Source organism: Pollicipes pollicipes, unplaced genomic scaffold (genome assembly GCF_011947565.3).
Source record: "Pollicipes pollicipes isolate AB1234 unplaced genomic scaffold, Ppol_2.1 Scaffold_4295;HRSCAF=5057_pilon_pilon_pilon, whole genome shotgun sequence".
NCBI classification, from domain to species: domain Eukaryota; kingdom Metazoa; phylum Arthropoda; class Thecostraca; order Pollicipedomorpha; family Pollicipedidae; genus Pollicipes; species Pollicipes pollicipes.
Genome location: NW_023596461.1, coordinates 21,737,779 through 21,759,354, shown reverse-complemented (window position 1 = coordinate 21,759,354; position 21,576 = coordinate 21,737,779). Strand labels below are relative to the sequence as shown.

The 21,576-nt window shown below is 60.5% G+C and overlaps 1 protein-coding gene across 1 annotated transcript in view; it reads left to right on the top strand.

Annotated features, from left to right (window-relative positions):
* Positions 1–255: 255 nt before the first annotated feature.
* LOC119097300 (virulence protein SSD1) overlaps positions 256–21,576 on the top strand; it is a 29,570-nt gene continuing 8,249 nt past the window's right edge. Inside the window, exons 1-3 of the mRNA XM_037220347.1 lie at positions 256–396; positions 18,046–18,272; positions 19,963–20,184. Of these exons, the coding sequence (XP_037076242.1) occupies positions 394–396; positions 18,046–18,272; positions 19,963–20,184 (452 nt within the window). The 5' untranslated portion in view covers positions 256–393. The remainder of the gene's footprint in view (positions 397–18,045; positions 18,273–19,962; positions 20,185–21,576) is intronic.

The following is a 21,576-nucleotide window of genomic DNA, read 5'->3' as shown; positions in this document are numbered from 1 at the left end:
TTACCAAGCGGCCACTAATCCGATTACGTGGGTCGACTCAGACCTGGGCGACCCCGGATCCGGCAGCTGCCGACCCCGCCCCGAGCCCCTGCCCGCCTCCTCTGCCCCCGGCGCCGCCGCGGTCGGGCCGTGTCAGCCCTCCCCTCCCCCGCCGCCGCCGCACGGCCCGCGGCGGCGGCGGCGGCGGCGGCGGCGGCTGTCCCGACTGACGGCGGTCGGTTAGAACGCTTCCACGTCCGCCGCCGGCCGCCCGCCCCGCCCGGCGCTCCCGAGCCGAGGTGTCCGCCGCGCCGCCGCTGTCAGTCCGAGCTCAGGTGCTGCTCAGTCGGGTGCCGCTGCCGACGCCACCCGCGCGCCGAGGTCCGCCGGGCACGCTCCCCGCCGCAGAGCGACATGGTGAGTGTCGTCGGACGCGAGAGCGAGACGGCCGCCGTGGTCGGGCTCGCACGCGCACCGCCAGCCGCGTCACTGCCGGGGCGTTCTCGAGACCCATGGCTCGCCTCTCCTCGAGTGCGCTCTCCAGCTGCCGCGGGCCGCCTCATCGGCGACCGCGCGGGGAGCGATGCGCGCTGTCACCGATCGCCTGCAGATTCGTCCGGCCGTCGGTGCAGAGGCCGGCAGGTCGGCTCGGCCGTGGTTGCAGAGACCGGCAGGTCGGCTCGGCCGTGGGTGCGGAGGCCGGCAGGGCGTTCGTTCACGCGCGGCTGTGCGCGCTCCGAGGCGCCTCCTTGACGCCGGCAACATGTGATGCGGCACGGCCGGTCTGCGCCCGACGCCGATGACGGTCGCAGACGCCTTTGTCGGCATGATGGAGAAGTGCTTCGTCGCGGTTGCTGAGGGTCATGCCAACTCGTTGATTTGATTGCAGCCGTTGATTAGACAGGGATATGTACACGGACGTTAATTTCCGCATGTCACGGCTGCACGGGAGCGTGTTTCGGCGAGTGCTTAGATGTTCTGCAGGGGTCCTGCAAGCGGGGACATCACGCTCGAGTTGGAAGTCGTCACGGTTTCACCCGTGCATTTACGTCGCTGGGCTAGCCCGATTCGACGGCGCCGACGTGATGGCCAGCTGAATGGACTTATTGCGTGTCCTATCCCCTGGGTAACGGGGCTTACGGGAAGTCCGAATTAGGACGAAAAGGTATGAAAAAGATAAGTTTATCGAGAACTTTCGCAGGCAACACAAGCGGTCACCGCAGCCGTAATCCTCGGATACTCTATTGGAATTAAGTGGTTTATTTTGAGCAGTGCCCTACATGCATTTTTTATTTATAGGTACATCGTATCTTTTGGTTCGGTTGTTTATGTGAGTTGTGTAAGTAATCACGACAAATGCTGCCGAGCCATAAAAATCGGGGAAATTTGTTTTGGCATTACAGTTGTTGGCACTTGCTTGGTAGGTTGTCTGCTTCACTCACTGCCCGTACTGATCGTACTGAGGGAGCTTTGTGCGCGGCCGGGATGACGAGGCGATCCTCGCAATGGTCCTGCGCACCACACATTAGCAGGATCACCCGACGGCACCAGCCTTCTTCGGACCATGTGGTCCAGAGATCTGGGGGTCCCCGGCCAGTGCCGTTGTCCACGGGCAGTAGCCGTTCCTAAGTCGTCGGCTTTGAACCAGGAGATTCACAAGACCTGGTACGGGATCGCGGCCCGTCACGTTCGCATATCATTAGGACTGTGCAGGAATCGTTCATTGACGGGTCTGAAGGGGGCTGAAGTGGCCAGTTGCGGTGGTTCTGAAGGTTCACTCTGCCGTAATTAAGTGGAGCTTCCCTGGCCATCGCGTCAGCTGTAGCCAGACTGTAATCAGTAGTGAGAAACTCAGCCATCTTGATTCGACTTCACATTTGTAAGCGAAAAGTTGGTCTACCACAGCAGACGGCTGTCCAAAAATCCTTCATTTTCCAAGTCATCATCCCTCAGGTCTTGAGTCCTTCAAGTCATCCGTCTCGATATGTTCATCTGGTCATTGTTTGTTCCTTTCCTCATCATGTGACGTTTTCGAAATGAATGCTCGATTTTGGAGAAGCTGGTTTATGACATTGTGATCTCATCGGGATGTCATCTCTGGGTTTTCTCCTGATTATGTTGCCGGGATGGCATTTATAAGATCCCCTTGTTATGGTCGTCTGTTTGGAGCCGAGTGAGCCTATTTCGTAGCTTGGTAATTCGTAAAACGTACGCTAGGTTCGTCTTATCTTAGTCGGGGTTCTCACACCATCGGGTAGTTCTACGTTTTAGGTGATCGAGCTTCGTGTTGGTTTTAATATCCGCAGATATGATCTTAGCATGTTTTGCAAGAACTGTCAACAAGATTGAAGTACGTTGAATGGTCTTAACATGCAGCCGTGACGTGCCACAATCAGGAATATCTTCGATTCGCTGAACTGGTTTGCCTTCAGTGGTATGGTCTCTGCACAAAGTATCTCTCGCTGAATATTTCGGAAAAAATATGTTGTGTCAACACTAAGGATGTAGTTGTACGAACTTACGATGTAATTGGTTTGGAAATAATGAGAAATTGGCGAAAATGATGATTTCGGTCCACACCGGGGTTACGTTGTTTTTTCTACTATAATCCGCGCAATTTTTCCTCGGCCTCGTTCCGTATGCAAAACAAGCTACTAGCGGTCATGAAATTGTTTTCAACTGGCTGTTAGCCAACACTCCATGATTGGATTTATAGGACGCGAACGGTTAATTGCATCCATCTGCACATCCATGAGACTCTTATATCGACTGCCCTGCCTTTTATTTACGTTTGTGCCGTCACTTATGATCTGCCCCCCCCCCCCCCTCTTCCGGTTTTTGACTGTGAACGTGCTTAGATCACCGCTTACGTCCAGATGTGTTCACGCGTCTCTTTGACATGTTTGCCACCTCAAGAGCTCTGCCCAATGGTTTGGCAGATGCTCTGGTACATCGCGTCCCTCCCCCCTTCCCACGCCGCGCTGGTTAAACGACGTATCAAAACACCGAGTTCTTCCCTGTGCCCGAAGGCTAGTGCGGGTGTCGGGTTGTGGGAGCAGCCGTTGTCCCGCTGCGTCAGACTTCTCCAGCCGTCGTGGCGCGCGCCGCCGTCTCGGCGAGCGTCTCGCCCGGAGACCGGTCCTGCCGCCACGCTGTCCGCGCGCCGCCGCATCGGGCGTCTCCCGTTGTGGCGTATGCCACTGTGGGCGAGCCGCTCTTGTTGGCTGGTGGGCGATGTCGTCACTGGCAGCCGGACGTGACGTAGCGGCCGCTGCCGCTCCGGAGAAGCGGGCTGGAGAGGCGCCGCCGTGTCCTGCTGACGGCCGGAGGAGTGCGGCATCGCAGCCTCTCACCCGATAACGGCTGCCGTACTTTGTTTGCAGGGGAAAGCTGACCTCCCGGTGGTGCTGTCTGGCACACTCTCTACTTTGTCATGTAAAGGGTGGCATTTTGGGTCACCAGGCTGCAGTTAGTCTGTTGTTTGGGCCCTTTTCGCCGAGAAGCCTTTCGTATTCGGAATAGCAAAAAGTATGTCGCAACACCTGCGGAAGACCCCCTTGGCCAATAAGTGATCAGCCGACGTTCCACAAACACTCCACTTAGGTCCTGCGGCCTGAGAAAACGCTTTATTGTTTCACCACCTCGGTATATCTTAGGCTACGCTACGCTTCGACGCGTTGGGCACGTCGCAGCACGGGCGGCTGTGAGGAGCTTATTGCACGCGACAGTGGAGCATCTTAAGCAGTAGCAATCTTCTAGACCGGATGGTGGCGTGCTAAAACTGGTCATCAAGCCTAGTAAACCGCTTCAAGCTCTAGTGGTGTTCACGGTAGCGGAACCCGGCCCGTGCGTATCAGCAGCGGACTGTGTGCCGCAGTCTTTTAGTGCCGCCACATAGATCGCGGTGTACTGCGCCTCATTCAGCTGCTGCTGGGACGCCGCCGTGGCTGCTCGGTTCTCCATGTCGTCGGGGATAAATGAAAGCGAAATGATGTAGGCCACCGATTACCGAAGCACCCACGAAACTCATAATCACACGATTATTGTTCCGGACGGCCGACGTCGCGAGTAGCTTCGTCGAAGTTTTCCATCACTGGTCATCTCGATTTACGACCTGCCAGCATTGGAGACCAGGTGGCCACCGTTCGATGCCCTTGCTTCACTGGCTTTTTCCAGCTGCAAATAGCCCTGGCCGTGATGTCGGGATTTCTATCTTCGTCATCTGACGAGACCAGCTGCGAAGGCTGTCCGCGAAGCCATACACCTCCCTTTGTTGTCTGGCTTGACCGACAGTCAACGCAGTCCGCCCGTCGTAGTGCTACATCGCCTGGGATCTGACCAGCGCACCTGCGCCACCGTCTTCCATCGCCTTGTATCTTGGGGCGTGATGGACCGCGGGAACTACGTACCACGTCGTCGCCGTTCTCCGTCTCCGTGTACCTGTCGCGGTTCACCGCGGGGGCTCGGACGCGCCACGGGAAAGGCCGGAAATCGCCGTTAAATTTACGCAAATCGACTGTGGGAAAAACGCTGCGGAGTCGTGATTATAGACTAGCGGGAGATTGGAGGCGGGCTTTCGTCGGCGTATCGGGTCGACCGGTTTCACAATGACCTGCAGCGGCGGCCCGGGAGCCGGTCCAGCCACGCGAGCGGAGCCGAACGGTGGCATGGCACAGTGCTGATGATCCTGTGATGATCCCGATGATCCCGATGATCCACCCGCGGCCGCCCGTGTCCGGCCCCCGGGCGTCTCACCACGGCCGGAGAAACGCCGCGGTCCGGTCGGCGTTAGCGCTGAGGGTCGTGTGAGTGGTGTTCGTTTGAGGCGATAGAGCCTGACAAACATAATTACACAGTGCACACGGGTTGTGAACATGCGGAAACAGGCGAGGAACATTGAAGCGCTCGGTGCAAGGGTTGCGTTTTGTGGTGCACTAGTGGGGCATTTGGTCATATAAATAGTTTTAAAAACTATAAAAACTCTGTGCATGTAATCCGAAAGCTGGTTCTCGACATTTTTGAATGTGACCTTCGAACAGTGAGCCGGAATTGCTAGTGAGGTAGGATGAGGAGGGTAAAATTTGACTGCAGAAAGACCGTACAGGAGTGAGAAAACCCATTTACAAGCTGGAACTGAATTAGTGTCTGAAAGATACCCCAGGTAACAAAACATGCGTTCAAATTTGGTGCGGAAATCATTTCATAAGCATGGCAAAAAAATGTTCCTTTTCTCGCCTCTTACGTGATTGTGAGGTTGATTTGGGAAAATGTCCAAATCGGGCTATAAATAATGTTTTGTATGGAGGTTCTGAGACACTGCCTTTAGATTGAACCATGGTACAACAGTGTGCAGCACACAAAACCATCCGGACTTCCTTCTTGGCGAAAGGACGGAGGCAAAAGTTCGTTGGACCTGACGATACATCTTGGATGGAAAGTTCAGGATATACAAAACAGACCTGGCTTCGCAAGCCTTGTGCTTTCAAAACGCCGCGCGCAAACCATTTTGCAGAAATTTAGGGAGGATAACTAAAGCAGTCATTTATTTTGCTGTCGTGGAGATGTTTAGCGTCTTCCAACCATGCTGCCAGCGATTGTCGTTTTATTGTGTTTTCTCTAGCAGAAGAAGGGCATAAAAGTCTGTTGATGTACGCCACTGTTTTTCATCTCGTGTCTGGCCTTGGCCTATGCTCCGTTTGCCTGGTTGAGGCTGGTAACGTCGTGTACCAGGCCGACCGTGCTCTGCATTGTGCGTAGGTCGTGTTCTGTACCAGGCCAGATGCTGCTAGCAGTGACCCGTCGACCGTCGCCTGTCGCCCGGCCCGGTTCCACTGCCAGCTGACCTCCACCCTGTACACTCACTAACGTTAACCCACATGATACGCGTCTCTTATGTCCGTTGAGATCTGGTGTTGACGCAAACATCAGCGTTAGAAGAGGCTGTTGTTTTGGGCGCGTACCGCCGGGGCCGGTTTTGCCCAGCTTCGTCGCGTGCGGTGGGGCTACCTTTTCCGACTACTCCAGCCACTCCAACGAGCGGCGTCGCCATGGGAAGTGGCAGGACCAGAACTGCTGTGTCAGCCTCGGGTTAATGATGAGGTAGCATCTTGTTGGGCTCGGAATGGAATTGATTATTCGAAGGCCAGTGCCTCGTGGCATTTGATTGTCACCACGAAGTTATAGATGGGCTGAGGTGCAAAGAGCCTGCTTTAGTAAGGACGGTCATCTACAGATGAATCGGAGGCAACGTTTCATCCTCAATGGGCCTAAAGCAGCTCGCGATTTTTACCTACATCAATTACGTGTTCAGTACTGATTTATCGGTGACGTCATCTTAAATCCGTAGTTGTGCTGTTGTCACCGAAGCGTTTAACCCTTCACCTTTTAGTGGCATGACAACGCGGTGCTCCTCTGCGCCTTTTGGCCATTGCTGCCCCGGCTCGTCGCGGCGCCCTCAGCACACGCTGGCGGCTCCGCTTGCGGAGCGCTCGGCGCAACCGGCGCGCCGCCGTCCGCTGCTTTCTCGTGACGCTCGAGCCGCGCTCTTCTGACCCGGCTACCAGGCTTATGAAGTTGCCTCCTCAGCAGAGCCCCAATGAATCAGCGAACGGCGACGCCGCGTGGGCGGCGCCGTTTTTGTGCCTGCCTCCTTCCACCGCTTTCGTGTTTGCCAAATGCGCGCCGCGTCGGCGTGCGCGAATACGTGACGCCGGTGCGCAGCCGTCCGGATCCGGGGCGTGGGTCCTCCGGCGGCGGTCCGCAGGTCCTTGCGGTCCTCGGGTGCGGCACCCGGACCCGACAGCGGTGGTCTTCGGACGACGTTACGCGAGCACGCCTCCCCCCAGCCCAGCTGTATTTGCTGTCGAGGCGCCGGTTCGGGTAAATGTGCCGGGAGAGCATGACGGCCGAAGGGACCCCGGTTGTCATCGCTTGCGTGTGGTCGCGGTGACTGAGCAGGAGTGGAGTGTCGGGCAGGTCAGCAGGCCCCGTGTGTGTGGTCGCAGTGATGCCGCCTGGCTGGAATGTTGTCAGGGCGGCGGGTTTGCTGGAATGTTGTCAGGTCCGCGGGTTTGCTGGAATGTTGCCAGGTCGGCGGGTTTGCTGGAATGTTGTCAGGTCGGCGGGTTTGCTGGAATGTTGTCAGGTCGGCGGGTCAGGGGGTTCGCTCTCCGCACGGGGCGCGCGTACTTTGTGGACGCCGGGACCGGTCAGGTCAGCAACAGCCGTCCAGTGCCGCGCGCAGTCAGCGCCTGCACCGACTCCCAAACAACTAGGGGGCACGACCCGCACAGGACACCGTGTCCACCAGCCCGCACACAAAGAGCCGTTTGGAGCGGCCGGACCGGCCGGAGCCCGGCGCGGCTACGGGTGCGTGCGCAAGGCGCGGCGGCACGGGGCGTGGCGCCGTGAGGTCGGCAGGGCCGGGAGTCGTGACCGCCGCGGGCGGCCGCTGATCGGAAGTCCGCCGCCGCCGCGCCGGAACGAGAGGCACGCGGCGGTGATATGGGTCATGTCGCCGGCGCCGCGGCCCGTGTCAAGGATGCCCGCATGCTCGCGCCGCGCCGCCCGCGACCCGCACCCCCCGAACGGGGCCGCGTCGCCCGCAGATGGGCGGCGTGCCACTCCAGTTTTCCTAATTGTATGACCCGTATTAGCCCGGCGTGGCGTACAAGGCTGGGCGGGGGCGGCGCAGCCGGCTATGGCCGGTGGTCCTGTTCGCACCCCGGGAACGATTTCCGCCGCGCTGCCCCACCTCTGCATGATTCAGGTCACCGTCGTCTGATTACGCGCCGGACTTCTGTGGCCGACGAGCCCCGGGCGCCGCTTGGTCGCCTATCCGCACTAATTTACGAGATTTGATTGCAATTTATGGCGCGGTGCAGCGCGGTAACCAGCGCTGCGCGGTCGGCGCTAACTGCGCCCCCGACTAATTGGAATGTTTCGACCAACTGTGGACACGGCGGCGGGCCTCCTTGACATTTGTTTCGCGTCGAAGCCCGGTGTCCTCGACACAGCCCTGCGCTTGAGACCAGCAGCGGTTAGCGTCCCGCTCCCAGATCCCGCAATCTAAAGCTGGGTGGTCTTTAGCGTAAGTTAGCGCCCCGTTCCCAGATCCCGCCATTTAAAGCTGGGTGGTCTTTAGCGTAAGTTAGCGCCCCGTTCCCAGATCCCGCCATCTAAAGCTGGGTGGTCTTTAGCGTAAGTTAGCATCCCGCTCCCTGATCCCGCCATTTAAAGCTGGGTGGTCTTTAGCGTAAGTTAGCGTCCCGCTCCCAGATCCCACCATCTAAGGCTGGGTGGTCTTTAGCGTAAGTTAGCGTCCCGCTCCCAGATCCCACCATCTAAGGCTGGGTGGTCTTTAGCGTAAGTTAGCGTCCCGCTCCCAGATCCCACCATCTAAAGCTGGGTAGTCTGTAGCGTAAGGTTGCACCATGCCCTGCTCGCTTTAAGACGGTACATGTCCTGGCTGCTGGCACACCTGTTCGTCATTCGTGACGAGCAATCCAAGAGATCGCCTTTGTTGTGCTGTCGTAGCAAAGCTTCCCTGACATTTTCACAGTTTGGTCGCACCAGCGTCTGCTCTTCCCCCTGCAGCCTCCTCCAGCCCCCTCCCCCTCCCCCCTCGGTCTGCGGTCAGCCCTGCCGTGTCTCCTCCTGCATTGTGTCGGCTGGCAGTTTCCCACGGCGCCGGCCGGGTCGTGCGCCTGTAAAGTGCCGCAGCTGCCGCTCACGACGCAGCCGCCGCCGGCCGGGAGACCCTCGCAGTCACCGTTGACTGCCGAGCCCCTGTACCCCCATGGCGAGCGGGCCAGCGTCGCGGGCCGAGCCGCTAGCTGGTGATTTCGCTATCGTGCCGCCGCCGCAGTTGGTCGGGTCGGCTGGCGGCGCTGTCAGTCACAACTGACGGCGGTTTCAGTCCAGCTAGAGCTGTCTTTAGTCACTGGCGCTCCCAGTCAGTGGCGTTCGTTCGCGGCCTTGCAGCGCCAGCCAGTGTCGTGCTTAACACGCGCTCGGGGGGCCGGTTGGATACCCTTCGCTCGGGTGGGGGGTCAATTTGATCCGCCGCTGATGTCTCAGGAACTGAGAGAGCTAGAGACACCACATTTACAGGCTGTGTTGGCCAGTACCTGAGCTCAGTTAGGCCAAAATTTGAAGTTTCTAGGTCCAATAAGTCAAACAAGGTCAATCTCCAGGTTGGTCTCCAAAGTGCCCCAGAACCTAGATACCTGTTTAAGCAAAATGTCGCATGCTCATGTAAGGACAGTGACCTTGTTTGGCCGTATAAAGGTCATGGTGACCAAAATCATATAAGACTGCTTTGATTTCTGTATTTAAATAAGCGATAAAGATAACGCTAGACAGTATGTTCCTAAAAACAGTGTCGACCTGGGTCATTTTAGGCCATTGACCTATTCTGACCTTTGAGAAGTGCATGGAAGATGTTTAGTGCGGTTCGTGTTTTTCATAAACTCGAAATGAGCACCAGAAACTACTCCATACAGCAAACCCTCGAGTATTAGAACAGGCTGGTTTTGACCTTCGTCTGACCTTCGTGCCATATCATACCATACCAATTCCATTGACCTGAGGTCAATGGAATTTGTTCATTCAATTGTTGTGTTGCGCAAAAAAAGTATCTCAGAGATGTATGACTTCGTCTAACACTCCGTTGTTAGATCAGATTGAACGACTTCCTAGAAATCGACTTCGCAGAATCCATGGCCTGACTCTGACCTGACGTAAGTCAGCGGCCTTACAATTAGCATCTAAATTTTTAATACCAAACGACCCGCTATACAATTGTCTGCGGCCATACAAAATTTGGCGCGGCTACGCCGCGCCGTTCGAAAACCATTTTGGAAAATCGTCGGGGGATCAACGTAACCCCCACCCGAGCGCGTGTTTAACCGGTTGCGGTCTCAGCCAGCGGTACGCTCAGGGCAGGCTGCCGCAAGTCCAACTCGCCAACTATCGCCAACAAATCGCATCAAACAAAACCCACCGGTTCGTGACGGGTCGGCGTCGAGACGCTTTACGACGTGCTGTGGGATGCATGCTTGCGGTACAACATGAAGAGGCCGCGTCGAACCGACCTGATGTTGTCGCTCGGCCCGCCGCGGCGGCGCGGGGTCATCGGCCGGCGGTCAGATCTGACCCGACTGACCCGCAATCGGGGCTCGATGATGCAATGGTCGCCGGCCCGTGACGCGACCGGTGGAGGCCGCGCCCGTTGACCGGCTGCTGGTCCACGATGTCCACCGCCGGACGGGGTGGTGGGGAGCGGGCTAAAATGTGATCCATTCGGCGCACATCTGGAGGAACCTGATGCACGTCAGCAGGGCACTAGCGGGCGGCCCTCCTCCCTCGCCACGTTGGTGATGTGCCGTGCTGGCGAGGGCTCAGCGACGACTGGGATGGCTTGGCACATCCCCTGGACCGTCTGATCAGTTTTGGCATGCGACTCACACCGCGTCCGTTTGGTTCGAGATATCGCAGACGTCGTGCTTAAATCATTGGGCCGCGGCCATCAGTCGTTCCCGGTACGAGCGTCCGATTGGTGGCTTGCAAAGTGCAAGCGCCCGAGTGCATCAGCACTCCGAAATGCGTAACCGCCCACACGTTGACGTTTCGCATAAAAACAAGTCCATAACTCACGCGCGGATCGGTGTCGGCCGGCACGCCCGGTCGCCGCCGAGCGCCCGGGACGAGAGCGCGTCGGCCGCGGCGGCACCTCCGCACAAACACGATGCGTTATCGCTTCCATCTCCATATAAATTGATATGCTTGATTGTGTTACCGTACAAGGCGTGATCTTTTGCGTGCGGTTTTGTGATCCGCCGCGCGGACCGGCGGAAAAACGGGGCAGCGCGCCGGCCGCTCCGGGGCCGGTGTTTTACGGCCTGCTCTCCCGCCCGCGGCCGGCGTGCCGCCTCTCATTTGCGTCACTCAGGGCCGGCGTGAGGCAAGCGGCGGCGAACATGCGTGTCGGCCGGCGGCGACGGCGGGTCTCGCGTGACGTCCGGCGTCGGGCGGCGCGCGGTTTGATCCATGGCGCGGCTGGTGACCGCGCGCGGCCCGCTGATCGATGACTGAGCGCGGCTCGCTCGGCTGAGTGATGGCGTCGGCGGGAACGTGCCGCGCTCTGTCGGCCGTCGGGCGGCCCGGCTCATCCGTTAGCGACTCAAACAGCCGACACGGGTTCGCGGCGTTCGGGCGAAGGATCGCCGCGGATCCTTTACGCTAATGGGCAAGAACACAGTCATAAGCACCGGGGTGTGCCCGAATTAATGACGCTTTTTACGGAACCGACTGCGAAATGCGCCGTACAAATGTCCTCAGCGAGCATGCCTCACGGCACATGACATGACACGTGTAAGAAAATATTAACCGAAATGAGCATTCGTGGTATGTACTTACAGAGTACGGTCGGTTCTCCGTACCTGTAGGCCTGAAATGGTCGACGGTGGGGAGACGGAGAGAAACGGTGCGATAGTCGGGCCCCGGCGTTTGGTTCCGTGCGGCTCGACTCCCAGTGACCTACTGATGACATCCGCTTTCTTACGCGGAACTCTGAAAGGGACTGGTAACGATGAGCGTCGGAGAACGAGACCTGCCGGCAGCTCTCGGTGATGGGCGCCGCCGACCGCAGCGGACCTATCGACACCGACGCGGGGTCGCACGGCGCTCAGGCGGCCTTTCTCACCCGGGGCTGGGAATGTGGGCGGGGCGCGGTCACGGCGTGATTGCAGGATCAGGGGCCGGCTCCGCGCGCGTGGCTTTCCAGCGGCGTGCGCGCGGCTCGTTTCCCGGTACGGTTTGATCACGGTGGGAAGCGTGCCTGCGCGCGGAGCGCTGCGGTTTCGCGAGGGCCGCTCAGACTGAACGCGGAGAAGGCCGCGATCGCAGGCGACGAGCGCGGCGCGTCCGACGTCGGTTCTCATCCGTCTCTCCGATAACTCACCCCAGGCGCCCGGCACCTATGGCTGATCTCTGGCTCGAGGGGGCCATTGGATGGAGGAGCTTCACTTGCCGCCAAGGCTAGCATCGACCCAGTCGGTGGATGAGAAGCCATTTGTACTTAAAACGTCCCTTTGCTCTGCCAGTAACTTTGTGAAATTCCGTCGTCATTACCTGCCTAACTTCCACCCTTTTGTCTTTTCACCATGTAGGCCCACGTCTCGGAGAATTCTGAGATTCGAACGCTTAAAAGTTCAACACCGTAAGTCAACCCAAGATGTCACTGGCTCACACGCGTATTCTACACTATCCAACAGTGGTGTGAGTTATCGCCTCTCTTTTGAGATTGGCGGCCGGGGGCGTTCGTCGCGTCACGCGGCGGCGTGGCGGAACAGCGTCATGCGAGCTGGCGTGGTTCGTCGGCCCTTCCAGGGCTCTCACCAGCCGCGCTCCGGCCCGCTCGCTGCATGCCCCCACCCCCGTCCGCCGCCGCGTGACGAGGCACTCCTAGGACGTTTGGCAAATACCGAATTGTCGTCCATTGTTCCCGCGGCGGCCGTCGCTTTACATCTGAATACGCGCGGCATCGGCCCGTTGTTGCCGAATAATGGCTCGTTTTTGTCGCGCCGGCGCGCTCTGTCGCACGGTTCGGGAATTCCGCGGACGTTTTGACCTTCGCGCGCGTCGTCTACCGGATGTATTGGTTGTTGGGCCCGCCACCCGATCCGCGTCGTCCATGTCTGTCTGTCTGTCTGCCTGTCTGTCCGACAGATTGACAGACATGAACATCATCGTCAGACAGCCTCTGTGTCTGCCCGTCTGTCCTGTGTCCGTGCGTCCATTTGAAATCCTTCCGGGACCGGGCAATGGCTGCATATTTCCAAATGCGTTGGAGGTATGATCATGATGGAGATGATGAAGATCATGATGATGATGCATATTTATACATATATGATATGGACAACCTTAATGAACAGGTCTGGTCTCATTGATTCGAGAGCTTCGACAAGCTAGTCGTCTTGTCTCCTTGCCTTTCGAGAGATGTCGAATCATCGCGTGCAGACCCACTCGGAGCTCATCTGTGCAGTAGTGGCCCTCTGCTTGGTCGGAAGTCGGGGTCCCCTGGCGAAGCGAGGCTCGCCGGGACTTCCCATCGCCCTCCCGGGTGCTGTCGACCCTCGCCCGGGGCTGACTCACGCGCCTCGGGACTTTCCATGTGCGACCCGTGCCACTAGCTGCACATAACTACCGATTCCCCGTAGATCGAATGGCGGCGGCGCCGCGCCGACGCCGCCGCGTCGGTCAGCGCCGGTGGCGGCCGGTCAGTGCCGGCTTTGGTCGGCCGACAGTCGGAGCGGACGCGTCGGCGAATCCTCGGGCGCATCGGCAGTTGGGTCGGGCGACCATGTGGATGAACTGCTCCGAGAGAGCCCAGGCGGCAGCTATACGGTTCCGCAGGCTCATAACGGCTTTAGCCGGGCTATGAAATTAGAGCGTTCAGTTGCAAAATCCTTCAGTCATGGAAGGAGGATGGTTTGAGAGATGAAGAAGACCTAACAACTTGTTTACGACGTAGAGAAGCAGTGGACATGCATTGATCTGAACACCATGCTATGCATCCGGCATGCCTGGTGCCCCTCCAGTGCTACCCGACTGCAGCACGGTCTTTCAATGGCCGTGCTTTATGTTGCAAGTACCTCGTCACCCACGCACCACGAGCCCTACACCGAGGGTGACCTCTGCCGAGCGGCGATCTGCGGGCCGCCGCTGTCGTCGGCGGAGCGGCGTCCGGCGCCCCCGCCGCCACCGTCGGCCACAAACACGGCCCTGTTGACCGTGTCTGCAGGCGGGACGGCAGATGGCGTGCGGGCGCCGGCACAATGCGTCCGTAATGAATGGGCGCCGCGACAGACCGTCCGTCTCCGGCGGGCTGACGTCAGCGGCCGCTCGCCGAGGCCGCGCCGACCTTGCTCTTGAATCTGGCAGCGCGTGACAACGCGCACCGCCTCCGGTGCCGCCGGCGGTCGCCGGGCACTGCGCGGCCGCCCCGGCAGAACGCTTCCCCTCCTCCCCCTCCCCGGTCACGCGGCGAGTGCGGCTGACGACGCTGACGTGCCGCGCCGCCGTGCGTGCGGTGTTGTCCGTGGTCGCGCGGCCGGCGGCGGCTGTTGTCGGCGGCCGTGGGATGTTGTCCGTGGCCGCGGGGGCTGTGCGCGGCACATCCGGTTGCGCTCGGCGCCGCGGAGGAGGCCCGAGCGGCTCCAGCCGCGGGCCCGGCGGCGCCCCGGCGTCTGGGGAGCGGCCAGCCTGCATGGGACTCCGCTGCAGAGTCTCCCCCCCCCCCCCTTACCCACCTGGCGTTGATTTGCATAGTCCGCGTTGGTGTGATGGCAGGCGGAAGGTGCGGCCATGGAATGACGGCGAGCGTAGTCTGCGCGGACCGGGACCGGTCATCACCCGTCCGCCCTGCGCGCCAGCGCTCGGTCAGGTCCGCATTCTCGGCCTGCAGCGGGCGGAGGAACGCTCGCTGCGAACGCCCCGTTACTGCGGCGGACGCTGCCCCGAAGTCGAGGCGACGGCGATCGGCGGCTGTGCGGATGAGGTCTGCAGCTTGCACTGGCGCCGCATCCTGCCGCTCCCAGTCACGACTAACGGCCGCAGTGATCGGTCGGGCTCGTTAGCGCATTGGCGGCGGCGGCGGCCACAAACAGCGGCGCCGCTGTCTGTTCCGCGGCTGTTGTGACGTTTGTAGCCATCTCGGGCGGCCCGTGCTCTCGGCCGACGGCGGCGGCGCCCTGGACCGCCGCGTTCGGCTCCGGCCCGTCGCCTGGCGGCGGAATCTGAAAACGCGCCCCGGACCTTTGCGGCGAGCGCGCCGGACACCCGATGTGTCGCGCGCTGACGGCAGCTGGGCCGTGCAGGTGACACCAGACGGCTCCGCATGACAGCGACGTCAGGGGAGGCGGCATACCGATGGTGACTAAGGCTCAGGTGACCTGGATTGGTGGGCTTGTGCGCAGTAGCGGGCGGATAGGAGCAGTGATTCCGTCATAAAAGACAACATGCCGTGACCCGACATTGTGATCGCCATCGCCGTCCAATGGCGTCATTTTCTCAATGTCATTACCGTGTTCATTTTAACGCGTGGTTGTCACTTGCCGCTTGGTTTAACTCGCTCTTCGCGTACAGTGTGTTGGCGCTGCGGGCGCCATCAGCCACTTCATCGATGCGCTGATGGTGACGCGACAGACGCAAGTAAACAGCATGTCATCGCCCGGCGTTTCGCTTCATTGACCGGGCTGTCCGTGTCAACACTTCCGCATGGTGTAGCCTCACTCGCGGGAACCAGGCCTCTCTCGCTCCTGCCTTGCATATATTTTACATTATGCAATGCACCGCACGACAGGCGGCAGTTCACAGAATGAACTGTCGTCACCCGTGTACTCGCGGCCCCCGGAGTCGCACGACCGTCCGAGTCCGACATCCCGCTGGCAGCATTTACATGTGCTGCCACCTGCGGCTCGTCGGGGCTCTCGCCGGCCGGCCTCCACTTGTGCGTACTCATCGACTATACCGTTGCCATGGCGATGCGCTGGCGAGTGTCCGCGGCGAGATTCAGCGCAGCGCCGCACCATTTGTCTCCGTCCGTGAACTACGCCCGATCAGCCGCGATGCGGTGGTGCAGAGCGGCCGCGCCGCCCGCCCCCTGCCGGCCGGCGGCTCGGCGCCGACCCGGACCGGCGCGGCCCCGGATCGGCTGGCCTCCCGGCGTGAGCGGGCCGCGTCACATCACGGCGCCGGCGCTGTGACGGACGGGGGCGGCGCGGTCACGCGGACGGCGGCCGCCGCTGTCTGGCGCGTGTTCCCAGTGCCGCCTCGCCGCTGGACGCCGCCGACAGGAGGTCACGCCGCCGTCGCCGCCGCCGCCGCCCGCTGCTGTCCGTAGTCCGCCGCCCGCCGCCCGCCGTCCGCCGTCCGCCGTCCGCTGTCCGCTGTCCCGCCGCCCCGGCCGTCCGCCGTCCGCCATCCGCTGTCCCGCCGCCCCGGCCGTCCGCCGTCGCCGCTGTGACTCGCGATTATTTGGTGACACGTCGCGAGCCCGTTTTCGGGAGCTAATATTCCCGCGTGCACGCGCAGCGCTCGGCCGCAGCCGCGTGTTTATACGCGCCGCGCCGGCGACTACGTTCTCACGTTAATGTTCCGCACAAAAATATGCCGGGTTCGGTGCTGGACTGACGGTTCCCCGCTGGGCAACCACCGGTGTCCGCTCATGAATAAGCGCGCGCGCGCGCGCCGTCGGCCCACGCACTCGGCAAAAAGTGACACCAGCGGCCGCCCAGCCGGCGGGCCGCGCCGCCACTTCAGACTCGCAAACTACAGAGCGGCGTCGCCGTCTCCTGCGCTGGGCGAGCGGTGGCCCCGCGGTACGGGCCGTTGGTGCCTCCCCCGGCTGTGGCCGTAACCACCGCTGGTTGGGCAGAGGTGAAAACCTCGGGGTCAGTTCAGCGCCGGGCGCTGCGCGGCGACCGGCGCCGCGGTCGAGCCGGCTCCGTCGCCGCGAAGGCGCCGGTCGGCGGCGGGCTGCGGTTGCAGGTCGCAGTGCGTGTTGTCATGTAACAGCACGCCGACCCGCTGCAGGAAGGAAAGCGGCCGTGGCAGTGCTGACCGCGCGGTCACGTGTGACCACCGCGCCGTTTCCCATGTGGCGTCATCGTCGCTGTCGTAGGGTCCCGGTTTGGAACTGGGGTGGTCGTGCTCACCCGCTGCGCCAAAGTCACCAGTGATACCTCACCAACGGGCTTAGAAAGTCCCCAAGAACACGGGGATTTGTTGCGATATCCTGGCTATGTACCATGCCAGCTTTGGTCTTATCGGCTCGTGAAGAGTGCCGTTGGAAGTCATTCTGCAGTGTTATTTGTTCTCAGTTGTCGGCTTCATTGAGCGGTCGAGGCGTTGCCGGTGTGGCGCATAACTCAGCATCCGGGCTCACCCCACGAGCGTCGGTGGGCGTAACAGCGGGCAGCGCGTGACCAACAGCAGTGCCCGTCCTGTGATCGATGCCTGACCGGCCGGCGTGGGCGGCGCGAAACGGCTTCATATGCCGCACCCAGCCAACAGCGCTGCCCTCAAAGACGTGACCGGGCTGCCGAGCTCGACCTGGGAGCTGCATACGACACGCGGCGGGGGCTCCTTGACGCGCTCCCCGCTCCGCGTGGGCGCCGCCAACTGCGGAGAAGAGCCGCATCGTCAGGGCCGGCACGAGCACGCGCCGAGGCGGAACGGGGTACCGCCGGTGCCTCGGGTGCAACACGATCGGGTGTCTGCTGCAGGGTCCTTTACTGTTTCCTGCTTTTGTCGCGGCGGCGGCGTCGGCGGACAGCACAATGCGGCCGGCGGCTTGTCCGGGCGCAGCGGAGTGTGACGCTCGCGTGACGGACCTTCGGGGCGGGGCGCGCAAGCTCGCCTCGTGGGATGGAAACGAGCCGGGTCGCGGGGCTTGGCACCCTGTCGCCTCGTTTACGACCGTTTGTTGTCATCTGTCGAGGCGTCGACTTCTTGCGCGTCGCATAAATTGCTGTTAATTTCGCACATCCTCCCGGGGAGCGGTTTTGCGCGGCGGCTGTTTAGCCGTCTCATCGCGACTGCATAGGACGCGAGGGCGGTGCCCTCGCTGAACGGAAATTGAGTGTTTGGTCGGCGCCAAGTCGTGCTCAGCCTAATTTCCGCCGGCCTGCCTGCCTGCCCTTGCGGGCTATACCCGCCTCGCCCTCTGAGCAATCGCCTCTGCTTGTTCAATTCATTTGCGGTACTGGCATTCAGTTTATTTTACCGCACGTTCATGGACCTTCTTGTCACGTGCGTGACATTCAGAGACATGCAGCGTCTGACTGCGGTGTCCCTTGTGCTTTGGGTACCACAGGGATGACTGGTGGGTTTGCAACAATGCACATTTTTAACTATTATTCGTTGACAGACTTGAATTTGCGGCGATATCCAAGATCGCTGTGCTTCGGATGACCCCACGTCCATTGACTGTCAGCGCATGGCTTGTGGTCTATCCCTAGTCATCTGACAAAATATTTTACGCGTCTGTCCTCTCTTCCGCAGTCTTGTGCGTCGTTCATCCACGTCAACGAGGGGCCATCGCCCCGGTCCCTGAAGACCGACTTCGAGGACATCGAGGATCACGCGGCACTGATAGGTTTGCAGGCGTTGACCTTGAACCTCGCTTCGGCCAATAGGGTCTCTGAGGAGCCTGAACCGCGCAAGAAGTGCCTGAAGCCTCTGAGCATCTCCACGGCTCGCAAAACACCCGAGAAGCACGTATCCATCAGGTATGCGTCATGTGACTCGTTTCATTTCTGTGGGAGGCAATTTGTGTCGATGTCAGCCATGTGGTGCAATCGCCCTTCTCGGTCGCTGTTGTTTTGTAGTGTGTTCGGGAAACCCGCGCCTGTTAAAGCGTGTGCTAGTATGGCAACATAGCATAGTTGCAAGTTACAACGGATAAACACGGAGTAGGCCACATTGTAAGCAAGTTAAGTGAAGCTTACGAACGAAACTGACAGCATCATGGATCCCTTGCTCTTGGATTGAGTCAACTGGTGAGAAACATGCTCACTGACGCGCGCAAAGTTGTGCGAAATCACGTCACAACTGACTCAGTATTTATACAAGTACGTTTAAGCGGGCAAAGGAATGAATTGTTTGTTTCATGAACTCAAGTCCGCATATTTCGGGCTAAGGGGATAAACTGCAGTCACTTCAGCCTCAGTATGTGGCAGAATCATCCAGCCTTTGCCGGCGTGCTGACATAGTAGAACAAACGACAGCTGAAACACGGACTTGAGTGCCACTTATTTACTCGCTCGCCTCCGTTCCGACTACTCTTGGCCGGAGAAAACACAACGACTCCTGTGCCCGAGAAGGCGCCGGCTGATGCAACGGTGCAGGTGGACACTCCGTACCGTTTTGTCAACGTTGACTCAAGGGCGGTGCCCCTGCACATTGGCTCCGCATTCACCACAATGACGTCGTCCTCTTGCAACCTGGTTTCCCTCTGTTACGGTCGAACAGCGCCGTGTCGAGAGAGCACCCCTGGACGTCCGCATGGCCTGATCTGGCTTCATCTGGCCCTTGAAGCGCTCGTTTTTGATTAAATTTGTTCATTCGCAACTATGAGCCAATTTTTTCTTGATAGCGCCATTTAACTAGTACCCACCGGTGTATTAAAAGGCGACAGCTGCCAACAGAAAACTTTGAACTCATGCCGAAAAACCAGGATCTCAAGGCCTTCCTGCTTATTTCATTTTCATTTCATATTTATTACATCGCCGTTCGGTGTGCGCTCCTGGCAGTCCGCTGTGGGCCGCTGTCCGCGTTATTGGCCGAACTGAACTCCGTGGCTGCCGTTGTCGGCACTCCACGCTGCTGGTTGGGACCTGGTGTAGAAATAGATCTAGATCTAGGACCTGGTCTAAGCATAAGTATTTTATAGTGTGCCCCATCAATAACTTGTTTATGTTCCAGAATCAAAATAGTTTGAAAGCGAGCGGCATTAGATATGCGAGATGCATGCCAATTTGTGACAACATAATGATACCGGCTGTCGAAAAAAATCCAAAGTTGTTTGCCCCTCTCCGTCTAATCGCCAAATTGGGCGTGGTAATTTTTGCATTCAAACAATTTGCAATCCAATCAGCACATCTATTCCCTTCCCTCCCCACCGTCCCAGTCTTCTGTCGGCAGCTTCCAGTGTCGGCTCTGACCCGTATAACCTGCCCTGCTCTGCCGCTGCTCACAGCCCGCTGTCGGAGACGCCGCACAGTGTCGGCTTTGGCCGTCTGCCCTGCCCTGCCCTGCCCTGCCCTGCCCTGCCCTGCCCTGCCCTGCCCTGCCCTGCCCTGACCTGCCCTGACCTGACCTGACCTGACCTGGCCTGGCCTGACCTGACCCGCCCACAGCCTGCTGTCAGTGACGCCCCTCGTTGTCTGTTCTGAGCGTCCGCGCTGCCCCTGCCCACAGCCCGCTGTCGGTGACTCCCCGCAGCGTCGGCTCGAGCGCCCGCAGCCGGCCGTCTCCGTCGCGCAGCGACTCGTCGGGCTTCCAGAGCCTGCCGAGCCCGCAGAGTGCCGGCTCGGACGGCTCGCTCGGCTCCGGCTCCGGCTCCGTCTGCTGGCACCGCGGCCGCATCGCCGGTGATGCGCGTGTCTTCACCAATCACAGCAACATGGAGGTCAAGCCCAGGTGCGTGCGCCGAGTGACCGGCCGTCGCGTTCGAAGGGGGTCGTCGCCGGGCTTGACGGCTGACGTGGCTCTGTGGCCGGTGAGGGTGGGCGGCGCGCGCGCTTCGGTGGCCGTGTGGGCAGTGGGTGCGGACGTGGGCCGGAAAGGTGTGCCGTACGCCCCGTCCGCTAAGCTCGCAGGATAGGGCAGGGCCATGGTGGGCGGCCGATGTTCATGCATGTTGTGCATAGTGTTTATGCAGATAGACCGCGGTAACATCGGAATGGCCGTCACACTCTCGGCTATCGCCTCAGGCCCGCGCTGGATGGCCTAAATGTTGATGGTAACGACTGGAAATATTAGATCCGGGACCTCCCACGCCGCAATCAGCTGCGCAGAATATGAACGGCGCGTCGGATTGGGGCAGCCCCTAGGAGGCAATTTCGGCTAGTCAGGGGCCCGCGGCACCGATTGCGCCTTCCTGGGGTGCTGCGCATGGTACGTGCCGAGAATCTGGAACGCCGAGCACTCTCGGGCATATCAAAGCTGCAGGAACGCCCAGATGAAAGCGGACGAGGTCCTCGGAACCAATCAGCGCACAGCTCGCCGCTATCACGCGCCGATCTTTCGCCCTGCTGTCTCGGTGCCTTCAACAAAACGTCCCATCACTGCTCCGCACCCTCGGAGCGCCGGACACGTCTGAGACTAATGCCGTCAGCGGTGGCTCGTGCCGCGCTGCCAGTTCCCTGAAGGCGCGCCCGGCGCGTCGCCCTATCGGGCCCGAGCGGCGCCGGCCAGCAGTGAGCCGCCGAGCGCGCTCCGCACGCCGCCGTGGATGAATGCCGCGGGCGGTGGCCCGGTGGATCTTCGCCGGCGGCGGCGGCGCCTCGGTCGCGTCCACCGCGACCGACTTGGTGACCTTCGCCGCCGCCGCCGCCGCCGCTCGTTGGCGCATGGTTCGACGGCTGGCCGTCGGCGACGCAGGGGGCGCCCAGCGGTGACGCTGCGCCGCTGCCGCCGCTGGGGCGGACGGCGCGGGGCGCGTGACGCGACCGCGCCGCCTCCGCCACCGGTTTCTCAATGGGCGCGACTGGAGTCGCTCGCACGTGTCGGCCTTCTTCTTCGCGCCTTCTCCCGTGTCTCCTTTGACAGATGCAAATGCGCCAAGGCCGGTGCCGCCATTAGCACCCGATCGCATCGGCTGCCGAGGGCGGTCTCACGCGGCGGCGGCGACGGCGGCGGCGGGACGCGTGAGCGCTACCGAGCCCGGCCGCGCGGCCGCGCTACGGCCGGCGCTCGCGCGACGCGAGGTGTCGGGCTGGCTGACGATGTGGCCCCGCTCGCTCGGCGGCGATTGCCGCCGTCGGTCCGGCGTGGAGGCGGCCTGAGCGACTCGTGCCGCCGTTTACGTCC